The sequence below is a fragment of the Pristiophorus japonicus genome, chromosome 18 (genome assembly GCF_044704955.1).
Source record: "Pristiophorus japonicus isolate sPriJap1 chromosome 18, sPriJap1.hap1, whole genome shotgun sequence".
NCBI lineage: Eukaryota > Metazoa > Chordata > Chondrichthyes > Pristiophoridae > Pristiophorus > Pristiophorus japonicus.
In genome coordinates this window covers 39,122,256-39,147,002 of record NC_091994.1, presented here as the reverse complement: position 1 = coordinate 39,147,002, position 24,747 = coordinate 39,122,256, and the positions used below count along the sequence as shown (strand labels likewise).

At 43.6% G+C, this 24,747-nt stretch overlaps 1 protein-coding gene and 1 long non-coding RNA gene across 2 annotated transcripts in view; one reads left to right on the top strand and one right to left on the bottom strand.

Annotated features, from left to right (window-relative positions):
* The window catches only part of LOC139228675 (uncharacterized), a 96,046-nt gene extending 86,662 nt beyond the window's left edge, over positions 1-9,384 (top strand). Inside the window, exons 3-4 of the long non-coding RNA XR_011587596.1 lie at positions 504-840; positions 9,138-9,384. This is a non-coding gene — a long non-coding RNA (uncharacterized lncRNA). The remainder of the gene's footprint in view (positions 1-503; positions 841-9,137) is intronic.
* Positions 118-24,747, bottom strand: LOC139228672 (protein-lysine 6-oxidase-like). Its single transcript, XM_070859909.1, has 7 exons — positions 24,600-24,747; positions 19,207-19,315; positions 10,294-10,431; positions 7,475-7,631; positions 5,729-5,824; positions 1,326-1,441; positions 118-215 (listed from the first exon to the last, which is right to left on the bottom strand). The coding sequence occupies exons 1-7, from the start codon at positions 24,733-24,735 to the stop codon at positions 209-211; spliced, it is 759 nt and encodes a 252-aa protein (XP_070716010.1). The 5' UTR covers positions 24,736-24,747; the 3' UTR covers positions 118-208.

The window sequence follows — 24,747 nt, the reverse complement described above, 5'->3', positions numbered from 1 at the left end:
TTGTGTTAATTACCACAAAACTCCCTGATGTGCAACGATTATTCTAAATTGACATCATTATGCTGTAGGCCTGAAGCAGAACTAAAATCACCGACTTTCTTCATAAAGCTGTTAAATACAATTGCAAAACAAAACAAGCAAAAAGCGGAAGTGTACACACTTCTGCCCAGAGTCCAGCAATTCACCATCTGGCACTCGGGTCTCATCCTTAGAATCTGTTGAGAGAAAATGTTTTAAAATATTATAATTGCATTGAAATAAATGCTCCTTTGTCAGAACCAGCCTAGGATAGTGTTACTCAATATCTTTGTGTCAATGAATCCCAGTCAATGTCTTGCTTGAGGGCCACAGTCAAGATTGCTTCACCACAGAGTGAATGGACCTGGGCCTGCAATTCAATGAGCTCCTAACTTCAATCACTGTGGGCATCTTTTAAATGGAGGTACTTCCACACAGGAAGATGAGACTGATAGTTTAATAGATGCCTTTTACTTTCACTCTAGATTCAAGGAGATCCCTTTCCTCCTAACAGACGCTCCTTGCTTTTATAAACTGGACAGCAAGAGGAAAGGGAACAGCACTGAATCCCAGCTCGGGCAACATCCTACAGCCTTCAATGGATTGGCAGAGCCACCAAGAACAGTGGATCAGGGGGAGGGGTGTTGCAAGTGGCCCCCAATCCATAATCCAAGTATGACTGCCCTGAAACATTGCATTGGGGAGAGGATGGAGCCGGCGTTGGTGTCAGGGTTAAAGTAGTAAATCCAAGCCAGTTACAAGATGGAGCTGTCAGACTGTGGATGGAAGAATATAGACACATGGAGTAGCCGAGGCTCACAGGTGAGTAGAGGGGAGTCAAACAAATGTTCAAAATGAAGAAAGGTTAAATAGTGAAAGATTATTTTCACTGGTCAGTGAATCGATAGTGGGAAGGCATAGGCCCAGCATTAGTACGAGGAATATGAAGAGAGATTATTTTCACATAAAGGTTTATTAGATTATAGGATATGTTACCCCAAGTAGTCACTGGAGTCAAGTCAATTACAACAATTAAAAAGGAGTTGTAAAGGAAAAATATTAAAAGGGTATGAGGAAATGGGATTAGAGTAGATATCTCCGCTGAGGGAACTAACACTGGCACAAGTACAATGGGCCAAGTAGCCTTCTTCTCTGCTGAAATTTCTATGATTATCGAAGTGATCCCCATTATACAAACTATGGAATAAATCAAATTTTGTAAATGCAAGTCCTACTTCCAGCCAGTTGTATCCTCACATCCATAATTATATAAAGTTTCACCTGCAACTGAGAAAACCAATGCCAACCTTGTAATTCTGCAGTTCCTGGCTGACACGTAGCTCCCAGTATAGAGGATATCACATCTGACCACATTGTTCGTTACATCCGACTCTGGAACCAAGAATCCTGGATTCACTGTAACCTAAAACAGGAATAACAAGGATTTTTTTCCAAATGAATTAGGGCTAGAAATTCGCTGGAATGCCGCCCTTCGTGTGGGTTGGAACAGAGGCAATAAAGGGTTGGCAGCTGCGAGCATTGGCATTCGCACCACTCGCCAACTTCAATGTGCCGGTACCGGTGGCTCAGAAGAGTGCGCCCGGGAGTGTCGTGTCGGTGAACACCACCCCCCGGTATCGACCATTTTCAAAATGTGTTTTGTGCTGAACCCGTAGCGTTCTATAGTGACACCACCAGAGAAACCACGTGCAGAGCTGTCCCAGCGGCGGTGAAGGAAGGAATGACTGCACGAGGCAAGTGTCAATGTTTTTTTTCTTTTTGCAATTTAACTTTATTTGGGGTGAGTAATATATTGGGAATGTTTTTGTGTTTTTTGTTCCAATTTTTTTTTGTTGCAGCGAGGCCTTTCTTTGGGCGCTATGAAGCCGGGTCTTTACCTCCAGATATTCAGTTGATCACCCGACCTCGTGCCTTAAGAGAAGTGTGGAACGCTTCCTTTAGCGCTCTGCTCCACTGTCAGGGAGCAGCTGCTGAATTTTTTGGCAGCCGACACAAACCATTTCCTGCCGCTAAATTTATCCTCCATCCGACATTAACACCTCACAAAACCGTCAACCTAATTTTCAGCCCAAATTGTGGAACATTCAACTCCGATGGACTGCATGACCCAGTGTAATACTGACACGGGAAAATCCCAGGTGCCAGGGTCGTTTACCTCAGCTGGGCAGCAGTAAAGGAGCATCTTGGTTCGGGAGTAAAAATCAGCCAGAGTTCCCACTCTTGATTAATGTGTGGTGACTTGTGCTGGAAAGTGAGCATTTCAGGAGAGAACTTTGGCTATGAAGCCCCGCTGACACTCAGGGTAATTTTAATACAACCCGCTGGGCGGGTTTGGGTCAGATGCCCATTTCATACTCCACAAAGCCAATGGAGGGTAAAATTGGGTGGGGTGTAAAACCGGTGCAAAACCTGAACCCACTAAATGGGTTAGGTTAAAATGAACCTTTCAATATCTAGTATTACACTTAAAGAATGGTCATTCATGTGAGGTACTGAAGGTGACCAGCATCCATGGAACCTATACCCCAGCAATATTCAGCAACCAGGGAACTGTACCCCAGTGAGAGTCAGCGACTCTGAAACCCATACTCCAGTGTGAGTCAATGCCTGGGGAAACCATCCCCCAGTGAGAGAGTGCGTATGGAGAGGAACTGAGAAAACTGCATTGCAGAATCAAATAAATGTCCTGAGAATTCTTTGATGGTTAATTTGTTTTTGTCACATTTTTGCAGACAGACAGAGAAGTATATTATCTGTTTGTGATTTCACGCACCCCAAAAGATTGGGATCCATGGGTGTCAACTGAGGGCAGGAGCAAGTTTAAGAGATAAATAGAATGAGAAAAGGCCATTCAGTTCATTGAGCCTACTCCTTCCATAGCCTCAGAGAATAGGGCCTAGAAGCTGGATCGAGTCTGAATCTGGGCATGATCCCTGTGCAGTGCACGCTGCAGGTGCCTAATGAGGCAGGCGGCAGGACCATGGCAAATTAGTCTGCCAGCCTCATTAGGGCTGGTGAGCTGCGGGCACTATTCGCAGCCCCAGAGGCAGCTTGACAGTCACGAGGGGGCAGCAACATTGGCCGGCTCGGATGGCAGCCGAGGGCATCAGGAGAGTCTGGGAGGGGGAGTAGGCAATCAGTCGCAGTTGCACACAGCTTTAACATGGAGCTGGGAGGAGCACTCCTGCACCCTTGTGGTTCCACAATATGATTAAGTAAAGAAGGTGAACTGTACCTTTTCAGTGGCAGCCTCCAGTGGACGCTTTAAAGACCACTGGTTTGACTGGTAAGCATCTGAAAAAATTGATCACAGCATTCATAGCGCATGCTGCAGTAATTCGCAGACCAATTTGGCAAAGGGGCCTGAAACAAGCATTAGGCCAACGATTTCCATCTGCAATGGATCCAACGCCAGTTTCAGGCATGCGCCCTGGATGCCGACTGAGCAATTCTAACCAATATGATGGGTAGCACACTTTCAGCCAGGAATGTGCGTGCCTGATGTCCACCATATTGGAGCCTTGGGTGCTCATTTTATGTCTGTAAAATGGGTGCAGTGCCATCGACTTTCCAGACCAAGGTTTGAAAGGAAATCAGCTTTTTCTTTGCTGAGCTTCAAAAGCTTGCTAAAGACCTGGCAATCCTTTATTGATATCAGCCAGGTCAGCAGTTAGGGGTACCACGATTTAGGGGGAAATCAGGGAATATTTATACAAGGACAAATATCAGCAAAGTTCCCACTCCTGATCCAGTGATTGCAGCTGCGATCGTGTCCGGATGTCATGAGAGGACAGAGTCAATGTCGGATGCAATTCCATCCACAGTTACATACTCTGCCAACATTCACCATCTAGGCTCATTTTTGATAAATGATCACTGGGGCATGGGGCTGGAGGCCAGCCAGCACCCATGGAACCTGCACCCAAGTCAGAATCCATCCCTTCAGGAGAGTAGAGAAAACTGAAATACATTAAAAACAAAGGACTGGCATTCTTTCGTACCTTTGTCACATTTTTTTATAGGCAGAGATGTGGACAGTCTGCGTGAGATTCCTCACGTGCCTGGGAGACAACAACAGCTTGTGAATGCCAATCAAAAGTCTACTGCAACTTTCAGCAGTTTTTTTTCCTTTTCCCTGTGTCTTCCTATCCTAGAAGGCCGTGGAACTGCAGCTGTGCTCTTATGATCTCAAATCAAAGAATTAGCCAAGACTGTAGGGGATTGATGCAAAAGGGCATGGAGCAGCAAAGGAGAAGGGGGCATAATCCCATGACCTGCCATCGCCTCCACCCTCCCAAATTGGAACTGTCTAAGAAAACAAAGGAAAATCACACCTCTGTAATGCACACATATACCCAACTCAAACCTTCTCTCATAGTTCAAAATGGAGCTACTGACGAGGCTAAAGTGCAATTAGGTTGATTGCAATGGGTGCACGGCCCCTTTATCAGGCTGCGCGGCCCATTCAAATTTCAGCGCTTGCGCAATTTTTTTTCCATTTAAAAGCCGGTGAGCCGGCTGTGCGGGACCTCAAGACTGCTGCTTGGCCGCGCAGCTTAACAGGAACATTGGTTGATTATCCCTTTTAGTGATTTTCTTTCCCGAGTTCCCAGAATAAACTGTCAGCTCAGAGCAGCTTATATATTAAAAAAAAAGCACGTGCAAGTTTAGCAAAACTCCAAATCAGCTTAATCGTTAGATTGCTAGCAAGTCCAGGGAAGCTCCAGTTTCCCTGGCCTGATTTGTCTTGTTTGTTTTCAGCTCATACTGTAATATTTGTGTTTGTTTCAGTTGTAATAAATCTCCTAAAACATCACAATAGATAACATATTACTGGAAAATGACACTAAATGATTAAAATAAACACCGAAGCACAATTTTACATTACTGAATATTAAAAAGACAGAGACAATAAGGAATAAAGGGTTGGATGTGTACCAGCAAGTACTCTACCCTAGTCTCTCATTCCTTTCTTCTTCATGTTCACTGCTTTTTTTTTTATTACGCTTTTTCTCTATTGTAGTAGCTTTCCTAAATTTAAAATCTCAGACTCGATGGATTTAAAAAAATATTTCTTGCATTATCCATCTATTCTGCAAACATGAGCAATTATATATTTTAGCTTCACAGTCTAACTGAAGATTGTAGAAAGAATAAAAACTGTTCATTGTCCATTAGGCGACCCAAATTAATCAACACGTGTGTTTTTAATCACTTTCTTATTGAGAACCCAAGGTTGTAAAGAGAAAATAAGATAAATTAGAAATTGTGATTAGATGGCATCATCAAGCATAGATTTTGAAAGCCTACAGATTGTAAGAATGACAAAGATAGCGAGATGAGGAGTTTCACAGTTTTGAGATCCTGGACAAGCACTAGTTAGAATAAGAGATGGTGCAATGAGTCCTGATCTGAATGCAATGAGAATAGAGGCAAAAGTGTGTTTTAAGACAAAGTAATTGCAGCTTAGGAGGAACAGGAGAGAGCAATTCAGAGGAACACTGACTATAAAAGAGTATAGATAAAATAAAAAGACAGACACAGACAAGAGAAAGGGAGAAAGCGAGAGACACAAAAAGAGGATTGGCAACTAGAGGCGAGAGGAGAATCAGTTACTAGCAAGCTTTTGCTTGTAACCTCTGTTTGAGATACAGACCTAGTGATAAAAAGGATTACATGGCTTCAGTACCTTCAGCATGTAGTTGCCGGGAACGACGTCTGTTATATCAATCCACTGGCAGTCAATATCTGCGTTGTATGTATCGTAACAACCAGGACCTAATCCCTATTGGGAAAGTAAAAGTGTGAAGATTTAATTAGTTACAAACTTACATTTCTAGAATGTGTCAATTTTTTATTTTTTTTTATATTTAGGGCAGAAAGTCCAAGGTTTGAACTTGGTCCATGGCGAGTAGTGGTAGGCGTGCTGAGAGGCAAGGGGAATGGGGAAGGAGAGAGGGAGGAAAAAGATCACTTGGGCTCCCTGGAGATATGTAGCAGCAACACTTGCTTTGAAAGTGTGTAGGCCTGCATACATATATTGGGTGAGAACAGAATCAAATTTGGCTGTAATGCCCTCCACGGTGGAATAACTTGCTGGCACTCACTGTCCAGTCTCATACATGAAGGGTGGCTAATTTGGTGATGTGACAGAATCCATGCAACTGTACCCAAAGAAAGAAGGAGAATACATTGATGGGGGTGGGTGGATGGGAGGAGGTTCAAAGTACACTATCTGGGAGCATATAAATAACACACAATGGACTTCAGGATTATTGATGAGTGAAAATAGATCATCACCCAGGAGCAGGTTAGAAAGTCCTTACTTGGAGCTGGGGACCCATACATGCCAATCAGAAAAACTAGCAAAGGCCGACTAGAAACATCGCTTTGAGCCCTTTGTGCCTCTGCCGGCTCTTTGTAAGAGCCATCTAATTATTCCCACTCTCCTGCTCTTTACCCAGAGCCTTGCAAATTTTCTCTTTTCAAGTATATAGCCAATTCCCATTTGAAATTTACCATTAAATCTGCATCCATCACCCTTTCAGGCAGTGCATTCCAGATCATAACTTTCTGCATAAAAAAATGTCTCCTCATCTCCCATCTGGTTCTTTTACCAATGATCTTATTTTTGTAGAGGAATTGAATGTCACTGTGGATATGTATTGATTCTCTTTGTTACTAAACCCAATTGGTAAATTGTTTTCAAATTGTTTATATGATTGTCACGGTGACATGGAGACACTCTTCTTCCTCAGTTTATGTTGACACTCTCCATCGCCCTATCTCCCCCCACCCCTCCCCAAGCACTACTCCCCATCCCAATCGCCCATTGTCACTCCCTGCTCCTCTCTCCCCTCCCACCCTTCAGTGCTGCTCCCATCTCCTAACTCCTGCTGCTTCTGTTCCAGCAGATTGAAAGCTGCTGCCTGTAGGCAAGAATTCCTGATCTGAAGAGAATTCCCTCACAGTGTGCAGTGATATTCAACACCCTGCAACAACAGTAGGAGGTAGGAGCCTGGAGAAATGCTGAAGGGAGGAGCCCAGAGCAGTACCATGAGGAAGAGGCTAGGACAGTGCTATTATTCATCATCAAATGCAGACAATGACCTGAATATGCTGACTGTCCACACGGAGCCTGGACAGTTGGCGTGTCTGGGGGTGATTGAAAATCCCAGAGTCAAAATCCAAGGTCGGTTAGAACTCCAAATGAGAAAATTTTGGACTGGGATGTTGTTGAGGGTAGGAGACATACTGTTTCTGCACGAGACTCCTATCCAGTACCATTTTATTTATTTCTCTTACACACAAGTCTTACCACGCCAGAGGAAGGTGGTTGTTTTTCACCCATCAGACCGCAGTACGTGTCTAATGGTTGGTGCATGTCCAAACCCACACTACTCTACAAGATATTGATGCCACTGCAGCCTTTTACCTGAGTGTGTGCTGTGCATGCATATCTCCTTCGGATGCCAGGGTCACATGTAGTGTCCTCCAGACAGAAGCTGGCTTTGTGCCCTTCAGCCACTTTCCTCTGTGTGGTGGCCTCTAACAGATCGTAATGGCTAAACTGATCCATACTGTGATAGTGCCTGAAGTGAAAGAAATTCACAAAAGTGTTAGTACCTAGAAATGGATATTCCCCAGTAGCTTAGTGAACGAGTACAATTACCATTGTGGAACGGTGGCAAACAGATTGGGAATTTCAAATTCTGGTCCGTGCCAAGTTGGCTCATCAGAGCTGGGGTAGAAGTTGGGTCACCATTTCCTCAGTGTCACTGAATTAGGGAGAGGAAACAAAATAACCAGTTTTCCTGCTCGTGATCCCTGTCCAATGACTACTGCTGGGAAATGTGGGTACGTGAATTTCAAGTTAGGGCTTGATTGGGCTTTGCTGTGATAACCTCTATGGGTGACTATCCTGCTACAGGCATTCGCATGCAATAACCAAATGGGTCTGGTGCTGGAAGGTTTCATTTGGCCGTCGATTGGTCCGTCGGCATGGAGTGGGAGAAAAGTGTTTGGTTGAAACACTGTGGTCAGTTTCAACCCAGCTCCGAGTGGGCACAAGGCCGTAAAGTACCCATCCAGCACAAATTAATAAGAAGTTAACAATCACACTCAAATAAGCCACAGGATGGCCAACGTGGATAATGGAGGCTGACACACTTGTGTAGTAGGGCTGCTGTTACAGGCACAGGTTAAGGCAATTTAAAAGGAGCTTTCTCTGTACTGGATTCTTGTTATAATTGACTGCAAAAATATTTGATGTTATTAGTGAGTGCCTGAAATGAAAATGTGTTTAACTTGTGCTGGATATGCTCAAGGTACGTAAAGGTCATGGTTCTTACAATACAACCCGAGATCTCTAGTGAACTTGAAGGGGAGGTTACAGTTTCCCAGGGCTCAGGGTCAAACAGCTCTGCCTCAGCTCCTGGACCAATTAGAATATGCCACCACAATCAAATAAATGGAGCTGCTCCAGGTCACAGGTGGCCTTTCTTTATCAGTGACAGTGACTTTTCCTTATCAATGATGTCACCAGAGCAGCCTAGAAGAAATGAGATTCAAAATGGTGGAAAATAATTAGATTTAAAAAAAACACAAAGGAATATTTTAACCATCACACTTTTCTCCCCATAGACATAGGGAGAGTACTTTGAATTAAAGACCTTCCTTACCATTTAACAAATAAATACACTAGTGATAGTTAGTGGTAAGAGGACAGTACTGCATGGTCATTCACTTTTTCCTGAGCACACACATGCCTGTATGTGCTTGGAAATGCTCAAAACTGAAATCTGCCCAAAGCTTTGCATTTTTCAGTCCTCTGTGAGAAATAAGGCCTGTCAGCTCTCCAGCACTACCTTGGCAATGCTGCTCATACAAACACTGCTGCTCATTCTCAGAACTCAATGTTTAAATATTTGTAATTTATGAAGGATGATTTTTCTTTTTAAGTGTTTAAATATGAGAATGCCAAAACTCTTAGTTAAACTCACAATGGGCAGGACCTCTTTGAAATGGTAGCGTATTTGATCTCGGTGAGTGAACTTTGATTGATCCTGACTGAACTATTTAGCTGTAATCTCTTGCAGTCACACAATGATCTAACATGGACAGAGGAAGAACTGACAGACACTGACCCAAGTGAACATAATGTAGCCTTTTGTTGAACATATGGCACTACTTTGAGAAAATTTCCCAACCCAGATTCCTGCCTACAGTACTGAGATGAGAAAGAAGAGAAATGGTTATGAACAAGGCTACCACTGGATCGGGGTTTTCACAGGAACATGGATAATCGTGTGAACTGAACTATCAGTACAACCACGGAACACAACATAAAATAAAAATGAAATTATTCAGTCACCAAATTGTCAATGACCCAGGTCAGGAAGCATCGTTAACATTTGTGACATGGAGGTCCTCTCACTCACAGTGCTTGAATCCCAAACCCTGCAGTGCAATCATGGGGACATCATTAGCTGTACTCTTAAAATTAATCCATGGTTCAACTGTCCAGCTGGAGAAGGATGTGTAAGACGAATCACTTAGAGAACAAAAAAATCAACTAAATGTTTACCATGTTTCAGAAACATGAAAAGAATGTATGAGCACATAGTTCAAGAGGATGAGATTCCTGTTTGAAGCAGATGTGTTTATAATTATAGCCTGGGCCATTCACTTGTGCTCCTCAGCAGATTTGCATGTTCCATGTGCCTCTGACCTTCCATTCACAGTCTGTCTGACTCTGGGATAGTGACAAATCTGGGATTGAGCCCTGTTCTCTCGCTTATCTCCTGTCCGCTAAAGAAAGCAAAGTACAGGTAATGCTTTAATGAAGCAAGACTATCCAACATCAATAGAAGATGTGACAGGGCCCTGTGAAAGTACAGCACCAATAGTGCTGCGCGTTGAGAGATGCCACTTTCCAATTGCTCAGAGTAACACGTTTCAAAGCAGGAACTCAGTATACGGGCCTCATGGCTGAAGTTCATCTTTCCATAGTGCAGTGTGTTGCAGCTTTTTTGATTGCATCCTGTAAGCACAATTCTGCTTGGCAATGGTGCTTGATAAGTTCGTGTTACAGTAACACTGGTGCAAAGCACTCATTTTACCCACAAACTCAATCATCAACAGCAAAGTAGGAGATAGACATGTTTAGATCACACTGGCAATTAATAGACATGTTTAGATCACACTGACAATTAATTCCCTGCCTGGAAGCAAACTTACATTCGTTGTACTTACTGGTGACAACTGTGCCATTCCCAGGTATGGCGTGGCTTGTTAGGGAGAAAGTCAGCAGTCCCTTGATTTTTGACCCTTTGAGGGAACCGTAGAAGCACCCTAATGCTGAGGTCACTCATTCTGGGACTATAGGCAGACCTAAAGCAGAAAGCCAGACATGCTTTAAACACAGAATTGTTTCCAAAGAACAACTGTTATTTGAGTAGAATGATTTTAAGCCAAGTATTCAAAAAGCACCTCTCTTCCAATATTATACTTAGCTGAAATGACAACAGTTGTACAAGAACCAAAGAGAACAGTGCAGCACATTTAAGGCATCCAGATGCAGACAGACAAAACAGGACAGGGTTTTGTGGCTTGAGTTCACACCTTTGCTTTGCTGATGAAAGTGAATTGAAAACCTGAAGAACTAATTTCTCCACATCATGAGACAGCAAAGTAAATGAAAACTGAACATTTTAATTTGCTAATCAGACTTTCAATGTCCACTTCAGAAATGTTTTACTCCACCACCTGGACAATAATCTGGTGAAGCAGATTCCTCACCCATTGTGGAATCTGCCAGATTTTCATTCCTTTGGAATCAATGGTCTGAAGTTGAAAATGACCCCCACCATGTGAATATTGGATTGTCTGATGTAAAACCATTTGAGTGGTGAACCCATCAATGAATAGTTACACTGGGATGGGAGTCTGCACTTTACTCAATTTATGTTATGTGAAGTTGTTTGAAAACTTTACGTTCTGCCACTCCATGAAGGCTGGGGAAGATCTATACAAATAATTGGGCGAGAAACCATGTCGCTAGTGAGTACAGGAGATCTGGTGGAAATATGGTGGAATATGGTGGAATTCTACATTAGGATGGAGAATGAAACAGTTAATTCAGAGACCATGGTCCAGAACTTAAAGAAGGGTAACTTTGAAGGTATGAGGCGTGAATTGGCTAGGATAGATTGGCGAATGATACTTAAGGGGTTGACTGTGGATGGGCAATGGCAGACATTTAGAGACCGCATGGATGAACTACAACAATTGTACATCCCTGTCTGGTGTAAAAAATAAAAAAGGGAAGGTGGCTCAACTGTGGCCATCAAGGGGAATCAGGGATAGTATTAAAGCCAAGGAAGTGGCATACAAATTGGCCAGAAATAGCAGCGAACCCAGGGACTGGGAGAAATTTAGAACTCAGCAAAGGAGGACAAAGGGTTTGATTAGGGCAGGGAAAATAGAGTACGAGAGGAAGCTTGCAGGGAACATTAAGATGGACTGCAAAAGCTTCTATAGATATGTAAAGAGAAAAAGATTAGTAAAGACAAATGTAGGTCCCCTGCAATCAGAATCAGGGGAAGTCATAACAGGGAACAAAGAAATGGCAGACCAATTGAACAAGTACTTTGGTTCGGTATTCACTAAGGAGGACACAAACAACCTTCTGGATATAAAAGGGGTCAGAGGGTCTAGTAAGAAGGAGGAACTGATGGAAATCCTTATTAGTCGGGAAATTGTGTTGGGGAAGTTGATGGGATTGAAGGCCGATAAATCCCCAGGGCCTGATGGACTGCATCCCAGAGTACTTAAGGAGGTGGCCTTGGAAATAGCGGATGCATTGACAGTCATTTTCCAACATTCCACAGATTCTGGATCAGTTCCTATGGAGTGGAGGGTAGCCAATGTAACCTCACTTTTTAAAAAAAGGAGGGAGAGAGAAAACAGGGAATTATAGACCGGTCAGCCGGACATCGGTAGTGGGTAAAATGATGGAATCAATTATTAGGGATGTCATAGCAGCGCATTTGGAAAGAGGTGCCATGATAGGTCCAAGTCAGCATGGATTTGTGAAAGGGAAATCATGCTTGACAAATCTTCTGGAATTTTTTGAGGATGTTTCCAGTAGAGTGGACAAGGGAGAACCAGTTGATGTAGTGTATTTGGACTTTCAGAAGGCTTTCGACAAGGTCCCACACAAGAGATTAATGTGCAAAGTTAAAGCACATGGGATTGGGGGTAGTGTGCTGACGTGGATTGAGAACTGGTTGTCAGACAGGAAGCAAAGAGTAGGAGTAAATGGGTACTTTTCAGAATGGCAGGCAGCGACTAGTGGGGTACCGCAAGGTTCTGTGCTGGGGCCCCAGGTGTTTACATTGTACATTAATGATTTAGACGAGGGGATTAAATGTAGTATCTCCAAATTTGCGGATGACACTAAGTTGGGTGGCAGTGTGAGCTGCGAGGGGGATGCTATGAGGTTTAAGAGTGACTTGGATAGGTTAGGTGAGTGGGCAAATGCGTGGCAGATGAAGTATAATGTGGATAAATGTGAGGTTATCCACTTTGGTGGTAAAAACAGAGAGACAGACTATTATCTGAATGGTAACAGAGTAGGAAAAGGGGAGGTGCAACGAGACCTGGGTGTCATGGTACATCAGACATTGAAGGTTGGCATGCAGGCACAGCAGGCGGTTAAGAAAGCAAATGGCATGTTGGCCTTCATAGCGAGGGGATTTGAGTACAGGGGCAGGGAGGTGTTACTACAGTTGTACAGGGACTTGGTGAGGCCACACCTGGAGTATTGTGTACAATTTTGGTCTCCTAACTTGAGGAAGGACATTCTTGCTATTGAGGGAGTGCAGCGAAGGTTCACCAGACTGATTCCCGGGATGGCAGGACAGACATATCAAGAAAGACTGGATCAACTGGGCTTGTGTTCACTGGAGTTCAGAAGAATGAGAGGGGATCTCATAGAAACGTTTAAAATTCTGATGGGTTTAGACAGGTTAGATGCAGGAAGAATGTTCCCAATGTTGGGGAAGTCCAGAACCAGGGGTCACAGTCTAAGGATAAGGGGTAAGCCATTTAGGACCGAGATGAGGAAAAACTTCTTCACCCAGAGAGTGGTGAACCTGTGGAATTCTCTACCACAGAAAGTTGTTGAGGCCAATTCACTAAATATATTCAAAACTGAGTTAGATGTAGTCCTTACTACTAGGGGGAATCAAGGGGTATGGCGAGAAAGCAGGAATGGGGTACTGAAGTTGCATGTTCAGCCATGAACTCATTGAATGGCGGTGCAGGCTCGAAGGGCCGAATGGCCTACTCCTGCACCTATTTTCTATGTTTCTATGTTTCGATCTGAGGCACTCAACCAGCCCCTGGCCAGAGAAAGTGGCTCCCAGCAGTTTCCGCAACATTGCTCCCTCCAGAGGCAACTGCTTTCTTAGGCATGTCTTGGCTCCTCTGCACCTAGCAGCAACATCTCTCACCCTAGAGGGCTGCCACTGAACTCAGGGCTGCAACTGGCCACAATGCTGTAAGGCAATGCACCATATAAATAGATGGTAGACCTACAAGCCACACATTACTGTGCACCATATTAACGCACTGTTAATAAAGCTGGAGCTTTTCTCTGTGCTGTACTTGACCTGGGAGTGCTTGATGGCACAGTGTAATGGGAGCTTTACTCTGTATCTAACCCATACTGTACCTCTCCTGGGAGTGCTTGATGGGGCAGTGTGGAGGGAGCTTTACTTTTTATCTAACCCATGCTGTACCTGACCTGCGAGTGCTTGATGGCACAGTGTAATGGGAGCTTTACTCTGTATCTAACCCATGCTGTACCTCTCCTGGGAGTACTTGATGGGGCAGTGTGGAGGGAGCTTTACTTTGTATCTAACCCATGCTGTACCTGACCTGCGAGTGCTTGATGGCACAGTGTAAATGGAGCTTTACTCTGTATCTAATCCATGCTGTACCTGTCCTGGGAGTGCTTGATGGGGCAGTGTAGAGGGAGTTTTACACGGTATCCAACCTATGCTGTACCTGACCTGGGAGTGTTTGCTGCTGACACAGGGTGTCTGATTTGGGGAAACGTTCCATTCCTCAGCACTCACCTTAATGAGCACATAAAACAAAAACAGTTAAAAAAAAAATCCACACTACTTTTATTTGGGTAGTAACCGGTTTTGCTCACTGTCAGTGTGGACTTGGGGTATCAAAACAGAACTAATTTGGTTGAGCAAGCAAAAAAATAAGCTTTTGCCTTGAAAAGCTCACTGGTCTCTTTTAAAAGGAAAAATTTAGCAGCTAGTTTTTCAACTTAAATAGAAAAGTGTTACAACAAGATTGCATAATGGGCATCATCACCCTGCACAACATCCAGCCAAAATATAATGGGCTGGCAACTGAAAGGAAGGAAATATACCTCGAGCAGCTTTTGCCGAGAATGTAGTCAGACAGTAACTGTGGTTGGGGATGGGACTGTGGCCAGGGAACAGTGGCTATTAGAAGCAGTAGAAGAAACAGAGAGCATTTGTAGTCTGTTTGTGCACTCAGAAGGCAAATCCACTTGTGGGTTGGTATGTTTACAGCAGTGCTTTTCCCTAACTTTCTGTTGAGAGCCACAATCAAAAGTTAAGTTTTGCTTAAAAGCTGTCCGCAATGGTCCAACACAGCTGGGGCGCAGCTCTGTAGCCACAATACTCCACATAGGGCATTCCCATCCTTGGTATTTGGCATGTAGAAGCCAGGCACTAGTCCTCACAAACAGGAAAAAACACTATTATGGGTCTGATTGCCCCACAATAACTAGAACTTGAGGAATTTTAATATGGCCTTTTCATGTGCTTTGTAGGTGCTGGGAAAACCACTCCTCCCATAACATTCCTTCACTTCTCACTGGACAGAAGGACAGGGATCTGCTGTGAATCCCAGATCTACTAACACACCGCAGTCATGGAAATTATGGCAGGAGACCAAGTGACAAATGGCTCTACGGAGGGTTCACAGCTGAAGGGAAAAAAGGGACTGCAAACAATCCCTAGCCCACTTTATGAGTAGCATTGATCTAAAGTCACAGCCTGGAGATTGGCCATCGAGAATGGAACACAAGGTCCTAATTCCTGGTGACAACAGGGGGGCTTAAATAGGAGGATGTGTTCTTTGGACAGCAGACCTTGTAGAGGCAGGTAACTGCTAGGAGTAGGAAGGTGGTCATAGAACTGTTACAATGAAGAATGGAAGATTCCTTTATGTCAGCCTTAGCCTACTTGGTTGCGCTGTTGCCTCTAAGTCAGAAGGCTGTGGGTTCAAATCCCACACCAGGACTTCAGTAATAATCTAGGCTGACATTCCAGTACAATATTGAGGGAGCTCTGCATTAGTGGAGGTGCTGTCTTTCAATTGAGACGTTAAATCGAGGCCCTGTCTGCTCACTCAGGTGGATATAAGGATCTCTATTTGAGGAAGATCAGGGGAGTTCTCCCTGTGTCTGGGCCAACAGTTATCTTTCAACCAACACTCCCAAAACCATTTAATTGGTCATTAATCTCATTGCTGCTTGTGGGTTCTTGTTGTATGCAAATTGGCTACTGCATTTCTTTACATTACAACAGTGGCTACACTTAAGTATTTCATTGGCTGTGAAGCGCTTTAGGAATGTCCTGAGGTTGGAAAGATGTTATATAAATGCAAGTCTTTCTTCACAATCTGCAGGTTTTTAAAAGCAAACTCAGCAGTATCAAGCCAGCACTGCTTGGTTCGCCTCATCTCCTATTATTTTTAAGGTTGATGATGGTCTCACGCTATGGGTCTTGGCCCATAACAATAACAAAGCAAACTATTGGAGCAGGTGATGCAGGCGAACTTAGTAATTGTGTTTCTCAAGGGCAAAGATTTTAGGACTGTTGTATTTCAGACAGTATCACAAGTGAACCTGGCTATTTAAGACTGTGTGCTAATTCCTACTTCAATAGATTTGGATCATTTTAAACTAATTGGGCCAAGTCTCACATCTGAAGGATATTAATTTTTTATGAATTGTATATTCTTCATCATGCCATGTTTTTCTGGACTTACTGTTGCCAGGTCATCATTACATTCCACTAAATTATTTCAGTTATGGCACAGAATGAAATGTCATCACACTTTTCTGTTTAAGTAAAATAATAAGACCAAATTTCCTCTTAAAGTGCCAGGACCACTGCAGTACTGTTAAGTGATTGAGTTGGACTAAAGAATGTTAATTTAATTTAATGACACACAAGGAGACCTATGCAAGAAGAAGACCATTCGGCCCACCTTGCCTGTGCAGGTGCTAGATCTTCATAAGGAGCTATCTAATCCCACTTCCATGTCCTTCCCCTGTATCATTTAACATCTTTCCTTTTTAAAGGAATGTTATATTCATAATCAAATACTGGAGTGCTAGTGCTGGAACAAATAAAGAAAGAAAGACTTGCATTTATAGAGCACCTTTCACAACCACTGGACATCCCAAAGCGCTTTACAGCCAATGAAGTACTTTTTGAAACTTAGTCACTGTTGTAATGTAGGAAACATGGCAGCCAATTTGTGCACAGCAAGCTCCCACTAACAGCAATGTGATATTGACTAAATAATCTGTTTTATTAGTGACATTGATTGAGGGACGACACCTCTGACAGTGCAGCACTGGAGCGTCAGCCTAGATTTTTGTGCTCAAGTCGTTGGAGTGCAACTTGAACCCACAACCTGCTGACTCAGAGTCGAGGGTGCTACCCACTGAGCCACGGCTGACAACAAGGAAAACTATCAAAGGAATTTCATATTCCTTTTGGCTGAACCATTTCACAGTATCATTTAAATATGTTAATGACTCCCAGCAAAAAAAGAAATAACTGAAACAAACAGAATAGCAAAGCCCCAACTTTAACCCCCAATTTTTGCTGTCAACTTATTTTAGTCAGGCTAGCACTGAACAATACAATTGGTTGCAACATCCCTGGGCTGGGATGGGGAACGAATGAGTTAAGGGGGCCCAATCCTAAACTCTGGCAGAAAGTGTTTGTGGGATGTCAGGTGAGGGCAGGATCGAGCTCAGCTGTGATCCCCTCTGCAGTTGAATAACTGGTTGACACTCACAGTGTAGGCTCACATATATTTAAGTCAGGGACTGGACCTGTACCCCAGCAAAGTTCAGTGGTGGCAGCAAGAGAAAGTATATTTTATGGCACAACATCAATGATAGAGTGTAAATATGTTTTCTTAAAAAATATCATTGCTTCACCACTGCTCGCGGAGCACACTTTGTTTTGTGTTCAGTTTGGATGCCACAGCATCTTTCATTGCTTTAGCGGGTTCTGGAAGAGGAAACTTAAGTTTGGTTTGGCCAACGGGCAAATAGTTACTATCCATCTTAGTCCTCAATACTCAGCTGTGTTGGTTGATGCCAAAACAAAATCCCAGCTATGCAGACTTAATGTCAACCGCATACCCTTACCCACAACTGACAATCCTCAAATGCAACAGCTGCTACACAGCCAGACCTTCCTCATGTTGTTGGCATGCCAGCCTACATTGTTTCTCCTCTTTTTTTTGTCCTTCCTGGGCCACATATCTCTTGTTTCTGGGCCTCCTACAACGCCTCTTTGAATCTGGTAGGTGAGACAGGAGCCTGGCATGACTTTGTTCAATCTTTCTACTCCCCAGGGACAGCAGGAAAGAGAGGAAATGAAGTCAGGCAGAGAAAACAAGAGGAGGCAAGCTTTTAGAAGTCATATTCTTCAAGGAAAAAAAAGGATGATTAATGTAATAAAAACAGGAAAGAGAAGGAGCAGAGAAGTATATATAGAGAGAATCAAGGGGTGCAGAAAGACAAGGGGTGCAGAAGTATTCACAAGTTTTTACATTATATTTATAACAGTTTATTTAGCAGTTTAATATTTCAATAATGAAGTTCAATGGGTGGATTTTGATTTTATGCGATAATATAAAATGGGTGATAGCGAGTGGGCAGCCAACCGGGGGAGATGTGAAATGGGCTGCTGACTCACTATCACCTGTCTTACACTATCACACACAGTCAAGATCTATCCCAATAGATTTATTACTGTACGATTAATGTTTGTTCCATTGTCATATTAGTGCTTTAGTGTCACAGTGTATGGGATAAAAGAAAAAAACTGGTCAACCCAAGAAGATATATTTTTCCCTGGACCTGCTGAAGGTGAAGAGTTAGTTTCTCATTTTGGATATTTAAGACATTTTTGTTTTGCCTCTGTTTGGTTTGCAGCAGCACAACTAGATGAAGCCAATTACAGTACCCAGCACACTGACCATTCCAATACAGTATAAACTGGTTTATGAGGCAGTTTGATACATTTCTGGAAGGAGAAGGGATTAAGGGATATGCTGAGAAGGCGACTAGGTGGAGGGTCGAGAAGGACAAGCAAACAGGACCCAACAGGCTTTTCCTGTTCCAATAACCATCAGTTGATCTTTCCAAGAAGATACTTTCCTCGGCCAATGCCTGAATTATAACAATCACACAGTCATCTCCTTGACTACAATGTTCAATTGGCTTCTCACTCGCACATTATATATAGAATATTCAACAGCACAGTAAAAGATGTGGAGACATAAGGGTATATTAGTTTCAAACCAATAAGAAAATACTTAGACGAAAGACAGACTTGCATTTATGCAAAACAATTCTAAAACTCATCCCCTCTCAATTCACTCTACTGCATAGTTCACAGACAGAAGTTTCCTTTTTATACACCTACTTTCATAAGTAATAACCAATATCTCCAACAGTGGACGTGTGATGTCAGTGGTGGGAAATTATAGGAAAAAATACATATATATCTATTTTGACACAAGAATAAGCAATTTCAGGAATATATTTTAAGAGGGGAAGAAACCAAAATGAATTAAATAAACAAACTAATATATCGTATTTTATCTATCTGTACTCTAACAATATTACAAGTCTCAGCTATATTTAAGCTGCAAGTTCAGATAAAATGTCTGGACCCTTGTTTTTGAGGAGCAGCAAGTTCTCCTAATTGGCCTGGAATAAGATTTATATTTGAAATGGCTGATCATCATTTTGATCACAAGATCTAGTGGTTTATTACCATAATTGGTGGATTATACCTTGAAAGGCAGTTTTCCTCAGCTGCACACCTTAATGCGTACATGTGCATCCTTTGGATATATATGGAAGCTTGAATATAATATGGATCAGGAACTAAGTCAGGAAGCCCTGGAAAAGAAATGGAAGCATGTTTGCACTGAGTTTTCTTAAACAGCGGTACCTCGAGATCATTGACTGCAAAATACATTATCTGAGACATTGATATCATCTTGAGGTTTTATAAATCTCACGGGCAGCTGGAATGTGTGGCTACAGAACCATTAAGACCAATTGCTGATGTGAATTACCACTTCTGAATTAAACCATGGACAAAAATACACACTCCTGTGCCTCCCATTTGCAAACTGGTGTTTCTGGAATGAAGGGAAGACAGCTTGTCTCTTGTGCCAAACCAAGCAGGAGGTAGGGAAGGGGTGGGGTGGGAAGAAGGGGTTGTGGCTCAACTTCAGATGTTTGTTCTTGCTGATCATGAAAATGTCAAAAATCTTAACAGCTAATACATCTGTATCATGAGACACTGAACTAAGTGGGGAAATGGACAGTTGGCTAAGAACTATAATTTTGGTGCCCGGTTTTCAGTTGAGCAATTTCCAAATACACCACTGAAAAAACAATTGATGATCTGGTCCAAAACTGGACAAATGACAATTCTACTTCGAGGCAACTGTTACAAAGTCTACAATAACAAAGTTTCCTACATGTGGGACATTGTCCATGTAACCTAGGGCACTGTTTGAAGAAGATCAGAGAGTTCTTCTAATGTCCTGGCCCACATCACTCGCTTGATCAACAACACCAAAAACAGATTAACTGGTTATTAATTTTATCTGCTATTTGTGGGATCTTGTTTTATGCAAACTGACTAATTCACTGGATGTGAAATATCCCCTTCTGTGCTGCATAACTATGATTCATTCAGACTGCTATCATACATGTTAGCTGAGCTGGGGCTGTCAGTGTTCGAGCCAATGTTTTCAATAATAATCTGTTCACATGAATGGCAGGTATTCAACAACAACAACTTGTATTTATATAGCGACTTTAACACAGTGAAACATCCCAAAGCGCTTCATAGGAGTATTGAGAGATTTAAAAAATTGACACCGAACCACATAAGGAGAAATTAGGGCAGGTGACCAATAGCTTGGTCAAAGAGGTAGGTTTTAAGGAGGAAAGAGAGGAAGAGAAGTGGCAAGGTTAAGGCAGGGAGTTCCAGAGCTTAGGGCCTAGGCAACAGAAGACATGGCCACCAATGGTTGAGCGATTATGATCAGGGCCAATGGTTGAGCGATTATGATCAGGGATGCTCAAGAGGGCAGAATTAGAGGAGCGCAGACATCTCAGAGGGTTGTGGGGCTGGAGGAGATTACAGAGATAGGGAAGGGTGAACCATGAGGGATTTGAAAACAAGGATGAGAATTTTGAAATCAAGGCGTTGCTTAACCGGAAGCCAATGTAGGTCAGCGAGCACAGGGGTGATGGGGTGAGTGGGACTTGGTGCTAGTTAGGACACGAGCAGCCGAATTTTGGATCACTTCTAGTTCACGTAGGGTAGAATGTGGGAGGCCAGCCAGGAGTGCATTGGAGTAGTCAAGTCTAGAGGTAACAATGGCATGGATGAATGCTTCAGCAGCAGATGAGCGAGGCAAGGGCGATGTTATGGAGGTGGCAATAGGCGGTCTTGGTTATGCTGCGGATGTGTGTTCGAAAGCTCATTTCATGGTCAAATATGACACCAAGGTTGTGAACAGTCTGCTCGAGGAACAAGCTTGAGGAACAGCACCTCATCTTTCGTTTAGGCACTTTACAGCCTTCTGAACTCAACACTGAGTTCAAAAATTTCAGAGTGTAACCACTGCCAATCTTTGGCTTCCTTTCCGCACCCCCACCCCCCACCCCGCGCACCCCTCAGAGCCTGTTTCTTTCTTTTCTCTCCTTGTCTCTATTGGCAGTTGGTCATAATCCCACCATTCACATCAATCTTGACTAATGTTTTTCTAACTCCTGGCATTACCCATTTGAATTTGGGCCATCATCCCTTTTGTCTCTCTAACCCCTCTGGTCTTCCAACCTATCACAGACCTTCCCTTTTGTTCTTTCTTCCCCTCCCCCTTTCAGTGCTTGTTAAGAATCTGTTTTTTTTTTTTAAAAACACTCTCCAGTTCTGACGAAAGGTCATCAACCCGAAACGTTAACTCAGCTTCCTCTCCACAGATGCTGCCTGACCTGTTGAGATTTCGAGCATTTTCTGTTTTTATTCCAGATTCCAGCATCTGCAGTATTTTGCTTTTGTATTTGCGAACAGTCTGGTTCAGCCTCAGACAGAAGTTGGGGAGAGAGATGGAGTCAGTGGCTAGGGAACAGAGTTTGTGGTGGAGACTGAAAACAATGGCTTCAGTCTACCCAATATTCAATTGAAGAAAATTTCTGCTCATCCAGAACTGAGCAGTCTGACAATTTAGAGACCGTGGAGGGGTCTAGAGGATTAAAGCGCTTTTTAAATATACAGTGAAATCCATATGTTTTTGCTCCTGATACAAGAGAGTTGTTACCCTGACTCAATTCCATGGCAAATGCAGTTGTTAATGTTATATGTAAATTGGTTTGATCGATCTCCAGCCCAGTCTATTCCATATAGAAAAAAAAAGAGTCCATTGTGCGTAACATAGCACAGCAAAACAACTTGTATTTATGTGGAACCTCTAACGTAGTAAAACGTCCCAAGGCACTTCACAGGAGCGTTAACAAACAAAATTTGACACTGAGTCACATAAGGAGATATTAGGGCAGAGAAAGAGGTAGATTTTAAGGAGCGTGTTAAAGGAGGAAAAAGAGGTAGAGGCGTAGAGGTTTAGGGAGGGAACACCAGAGCTTAAGGCCAAGGCAGCTGAAGGCACGCCCGCCAATAGTGGAGCGATTAAAATCAGGGATGTGCAAGAGGCCAGAATTGGAGGAATGCAGATATCTCTTAATAATTGCACGGGTATGTGGTTGGAAGCTCACCTCGGGGTCAAATAGGACACCAAGGTTGCAAACAGTCTGGTTCAGCCTCAGATAGTTGTCAGGGAGAGGGATGTAGTCGGTGGCTAGGGAATGGAGTTTGTGGCGGGGACCGAAGACAATGGGCTTCGGTCTAACCAACATTTAGTTGGAGGAAATTTCTGCTCATCCAGTGTTGGATGTCAGACAAGCAGTCTGACAATTTAGAGACAATGGAGGGGTCGAGAGAGGTGATGGTGAGGTAGAGCTGGGTGTCATCATCGTACATGTGGAAACTGACGCTGTGTTTTTGGATGATGTCGCCAAGGGGCAGCATGAAGATGAGGAATAGAAGGGGGCCAAGGATAGATCCTTGGGGACACCAGAGGTAACAGTGCAGGAACGGAAAGAGAAGCCATTGCAGGTGATTTTCTGGCTACGACTGGATAAGAATGGAACTAGGCGAGTGCAGTACCACCCAGCTGGATGACGGTGGAGAGGTGTTGAAGGAGAATGGAGTGGTCAACTGTGTCAAAGGCTGCAGACAGAGAGAAGGACGAGGAGGGATAATTTACATTTGTCACAGTCACATAGGATGTCATTTGTGACTTTGATAAGAGACGTTTAGGTACTGTGGTGGGGTGGAAACCTAATGAGCGAATCAAAATTGGTGTTCTGGGAAAGATGGGCACGGATTTGGGTGATGACACCACATTCGAGGACTTTGGAGAGGAAAGGGAAGTTGGAGATCAGGCAGTAGTTTGCAAGGATGGAGGGGTCAAGGGTTGTTTTTTTTGAGGGAGGTGATGACGGTAGATTTGAAGGAGAGGGAGACAGTACCCAAGGAGAGAGAACCGTTAACAATATCAGCTAACACTGATATTGTTAACAGAAGGGAAGCTGGGTGGTCAGCAGATTAGTGGGAATAGGGTCGAGGGAGCAAGTGGTGGGTCTCATGATCAAGATGAGCTCGGAGAGGGCATGAGGGAGAGAAACTAGAGAAAGACGCGAGTTCAAGGCTAGGGCAGGGGGGAACCTTAGAGGATGTGCGGCCTGGTGGGCTAGGGAAAGGGAGGGAAGAGACAGTCCTTACTGTGCCGGGTATATATGTGGGTTATATCCAGCACCAATGGTTCAAAATCAGGCAGCAACACCCTTCTGTCAATAATGCACTCAATCTTTTAAGTATAATTGAGGCATGTATTTTTCACTCACCAATGACATTGAATCAAAATTTTATATTTTTCTCCCTCCAAACTTCCCTCTGATTTCCTTGCCTGCTTCATTTCACAAGTGGCCATTTGTTAGTTGCGAGACTGTGTTGGTTGACTGTTTAAGCATTGCAGCCTCCACAGCCAAGCCAGAACCCTGTCTTAATTTTGTCACTATACGGGCGCGCCTCCAAGTGATGGAGTTGGACAGCGATTGAGAGTAGAAACTCTCAGTGTGATTTATTTTGTGTCTTTCTGGCCAATATATTATGAGTCCGATTGTTGCCCTCCTATTCCGACTGCAAGTAACAGCACACACTGGGGATTGAACGTGGGATCGTCCTCATCCTGCAATTCAGTATCACACCAGGGACTGCAATCCTCCGAGAGCCACAAGGGATTATGATCAACTCAGTATTTTGAAGGTATGATCAAACAGAAATAACACACTAGTGATTATTGTCGGAAAGAATTCAAATCAAGGTGATGGAGGGGGACAAGCTAATTAACCAATCTCCTTGATTCTGATTACTGGCGCAATACACATATACACAATGTTACCGCCTAAAAGGGCGAGTTAGGTATCATTTTATATCCCATGCAAACTACCGAATAACGTTTCCTGACACGAACGACATCACAAAACAGTCTTAGAACGGCGTAACACTACTGCTCATCGAGTCAGTTACCAAATGTACCACATGGTGTGGTGCCAGACTACACGGACCAGGAAAGGTCCAATTCCGGCTGAGTGTTGAGGCAGCTACTCTCAGCCAGGGTGCAAGTTGGAATACCACAAATGGTATCAGAGAAAGACCCTCTCAACTAGGAGAGGGTATATTTCACTGTGGGCGCAGGTGGAAAACTGGCGACTGTGACTCGGCCATGCGTTATACCCGTCTGATTTCCCTACCCGTTAAAGTCCAGGTTGGATAAGCGACCAACACTCCCAGTGGGACTCACACGTGAAGAATAGAGTCTTGGGCGAGGAATCGGAGGGCAACTCGCATGTGGAGTTGTACACCAGCAAGATTCAGTGCGCAGAGGCAATGGGATCCAAAAAAAGCTCCCCCTTCACTGCGAATCCCTTGAGATTTGACCTTGTCCATCTATTTGCTCAAAGTATAATTAACCCCCCACCCCAGACAAACCGAGTGCACTCCCACCCCAGCGAGAGCCGCCACCCCGTGTATCAGGCTTACCGTTCTGGAAGTACCTGGTGCCGTGACCCAGTCTCCTGCGGACCCCGGGCCGGGATGACCGTGAGGACGACGAGTAGACGTTGTAGAACACGCTGTTGCGGTTCTTGAAGGGATTGCGTGGATCGTCCGCCTGCATCTCAGCCGTATT

Bases quoted from the DNA above. Each gene is read 5' to 3' on its own strand.
- LOC139228672 (XM_070859909.1), bottom strand. From the start codon at position 24,735: ATGCAGGCGGACGATCCACGCAATCCCTTCAAGAACCGCAACAGCGTG. The intron at 19,316-24,599 runs GTAAGCCTGATA...TTTCTTTTCCAG, and splicing joins CACCAGGTACTTCCAGAACG to GGCTTCCTGACTTAGTTCCT. The intron at 5,825-7,474 runs GTAAAAGGCTGC...CTTTCCCAATAG, and splicing joins CATGCACAGCACACACTCAG to GGATTAGGTCCTGGTTGTTA.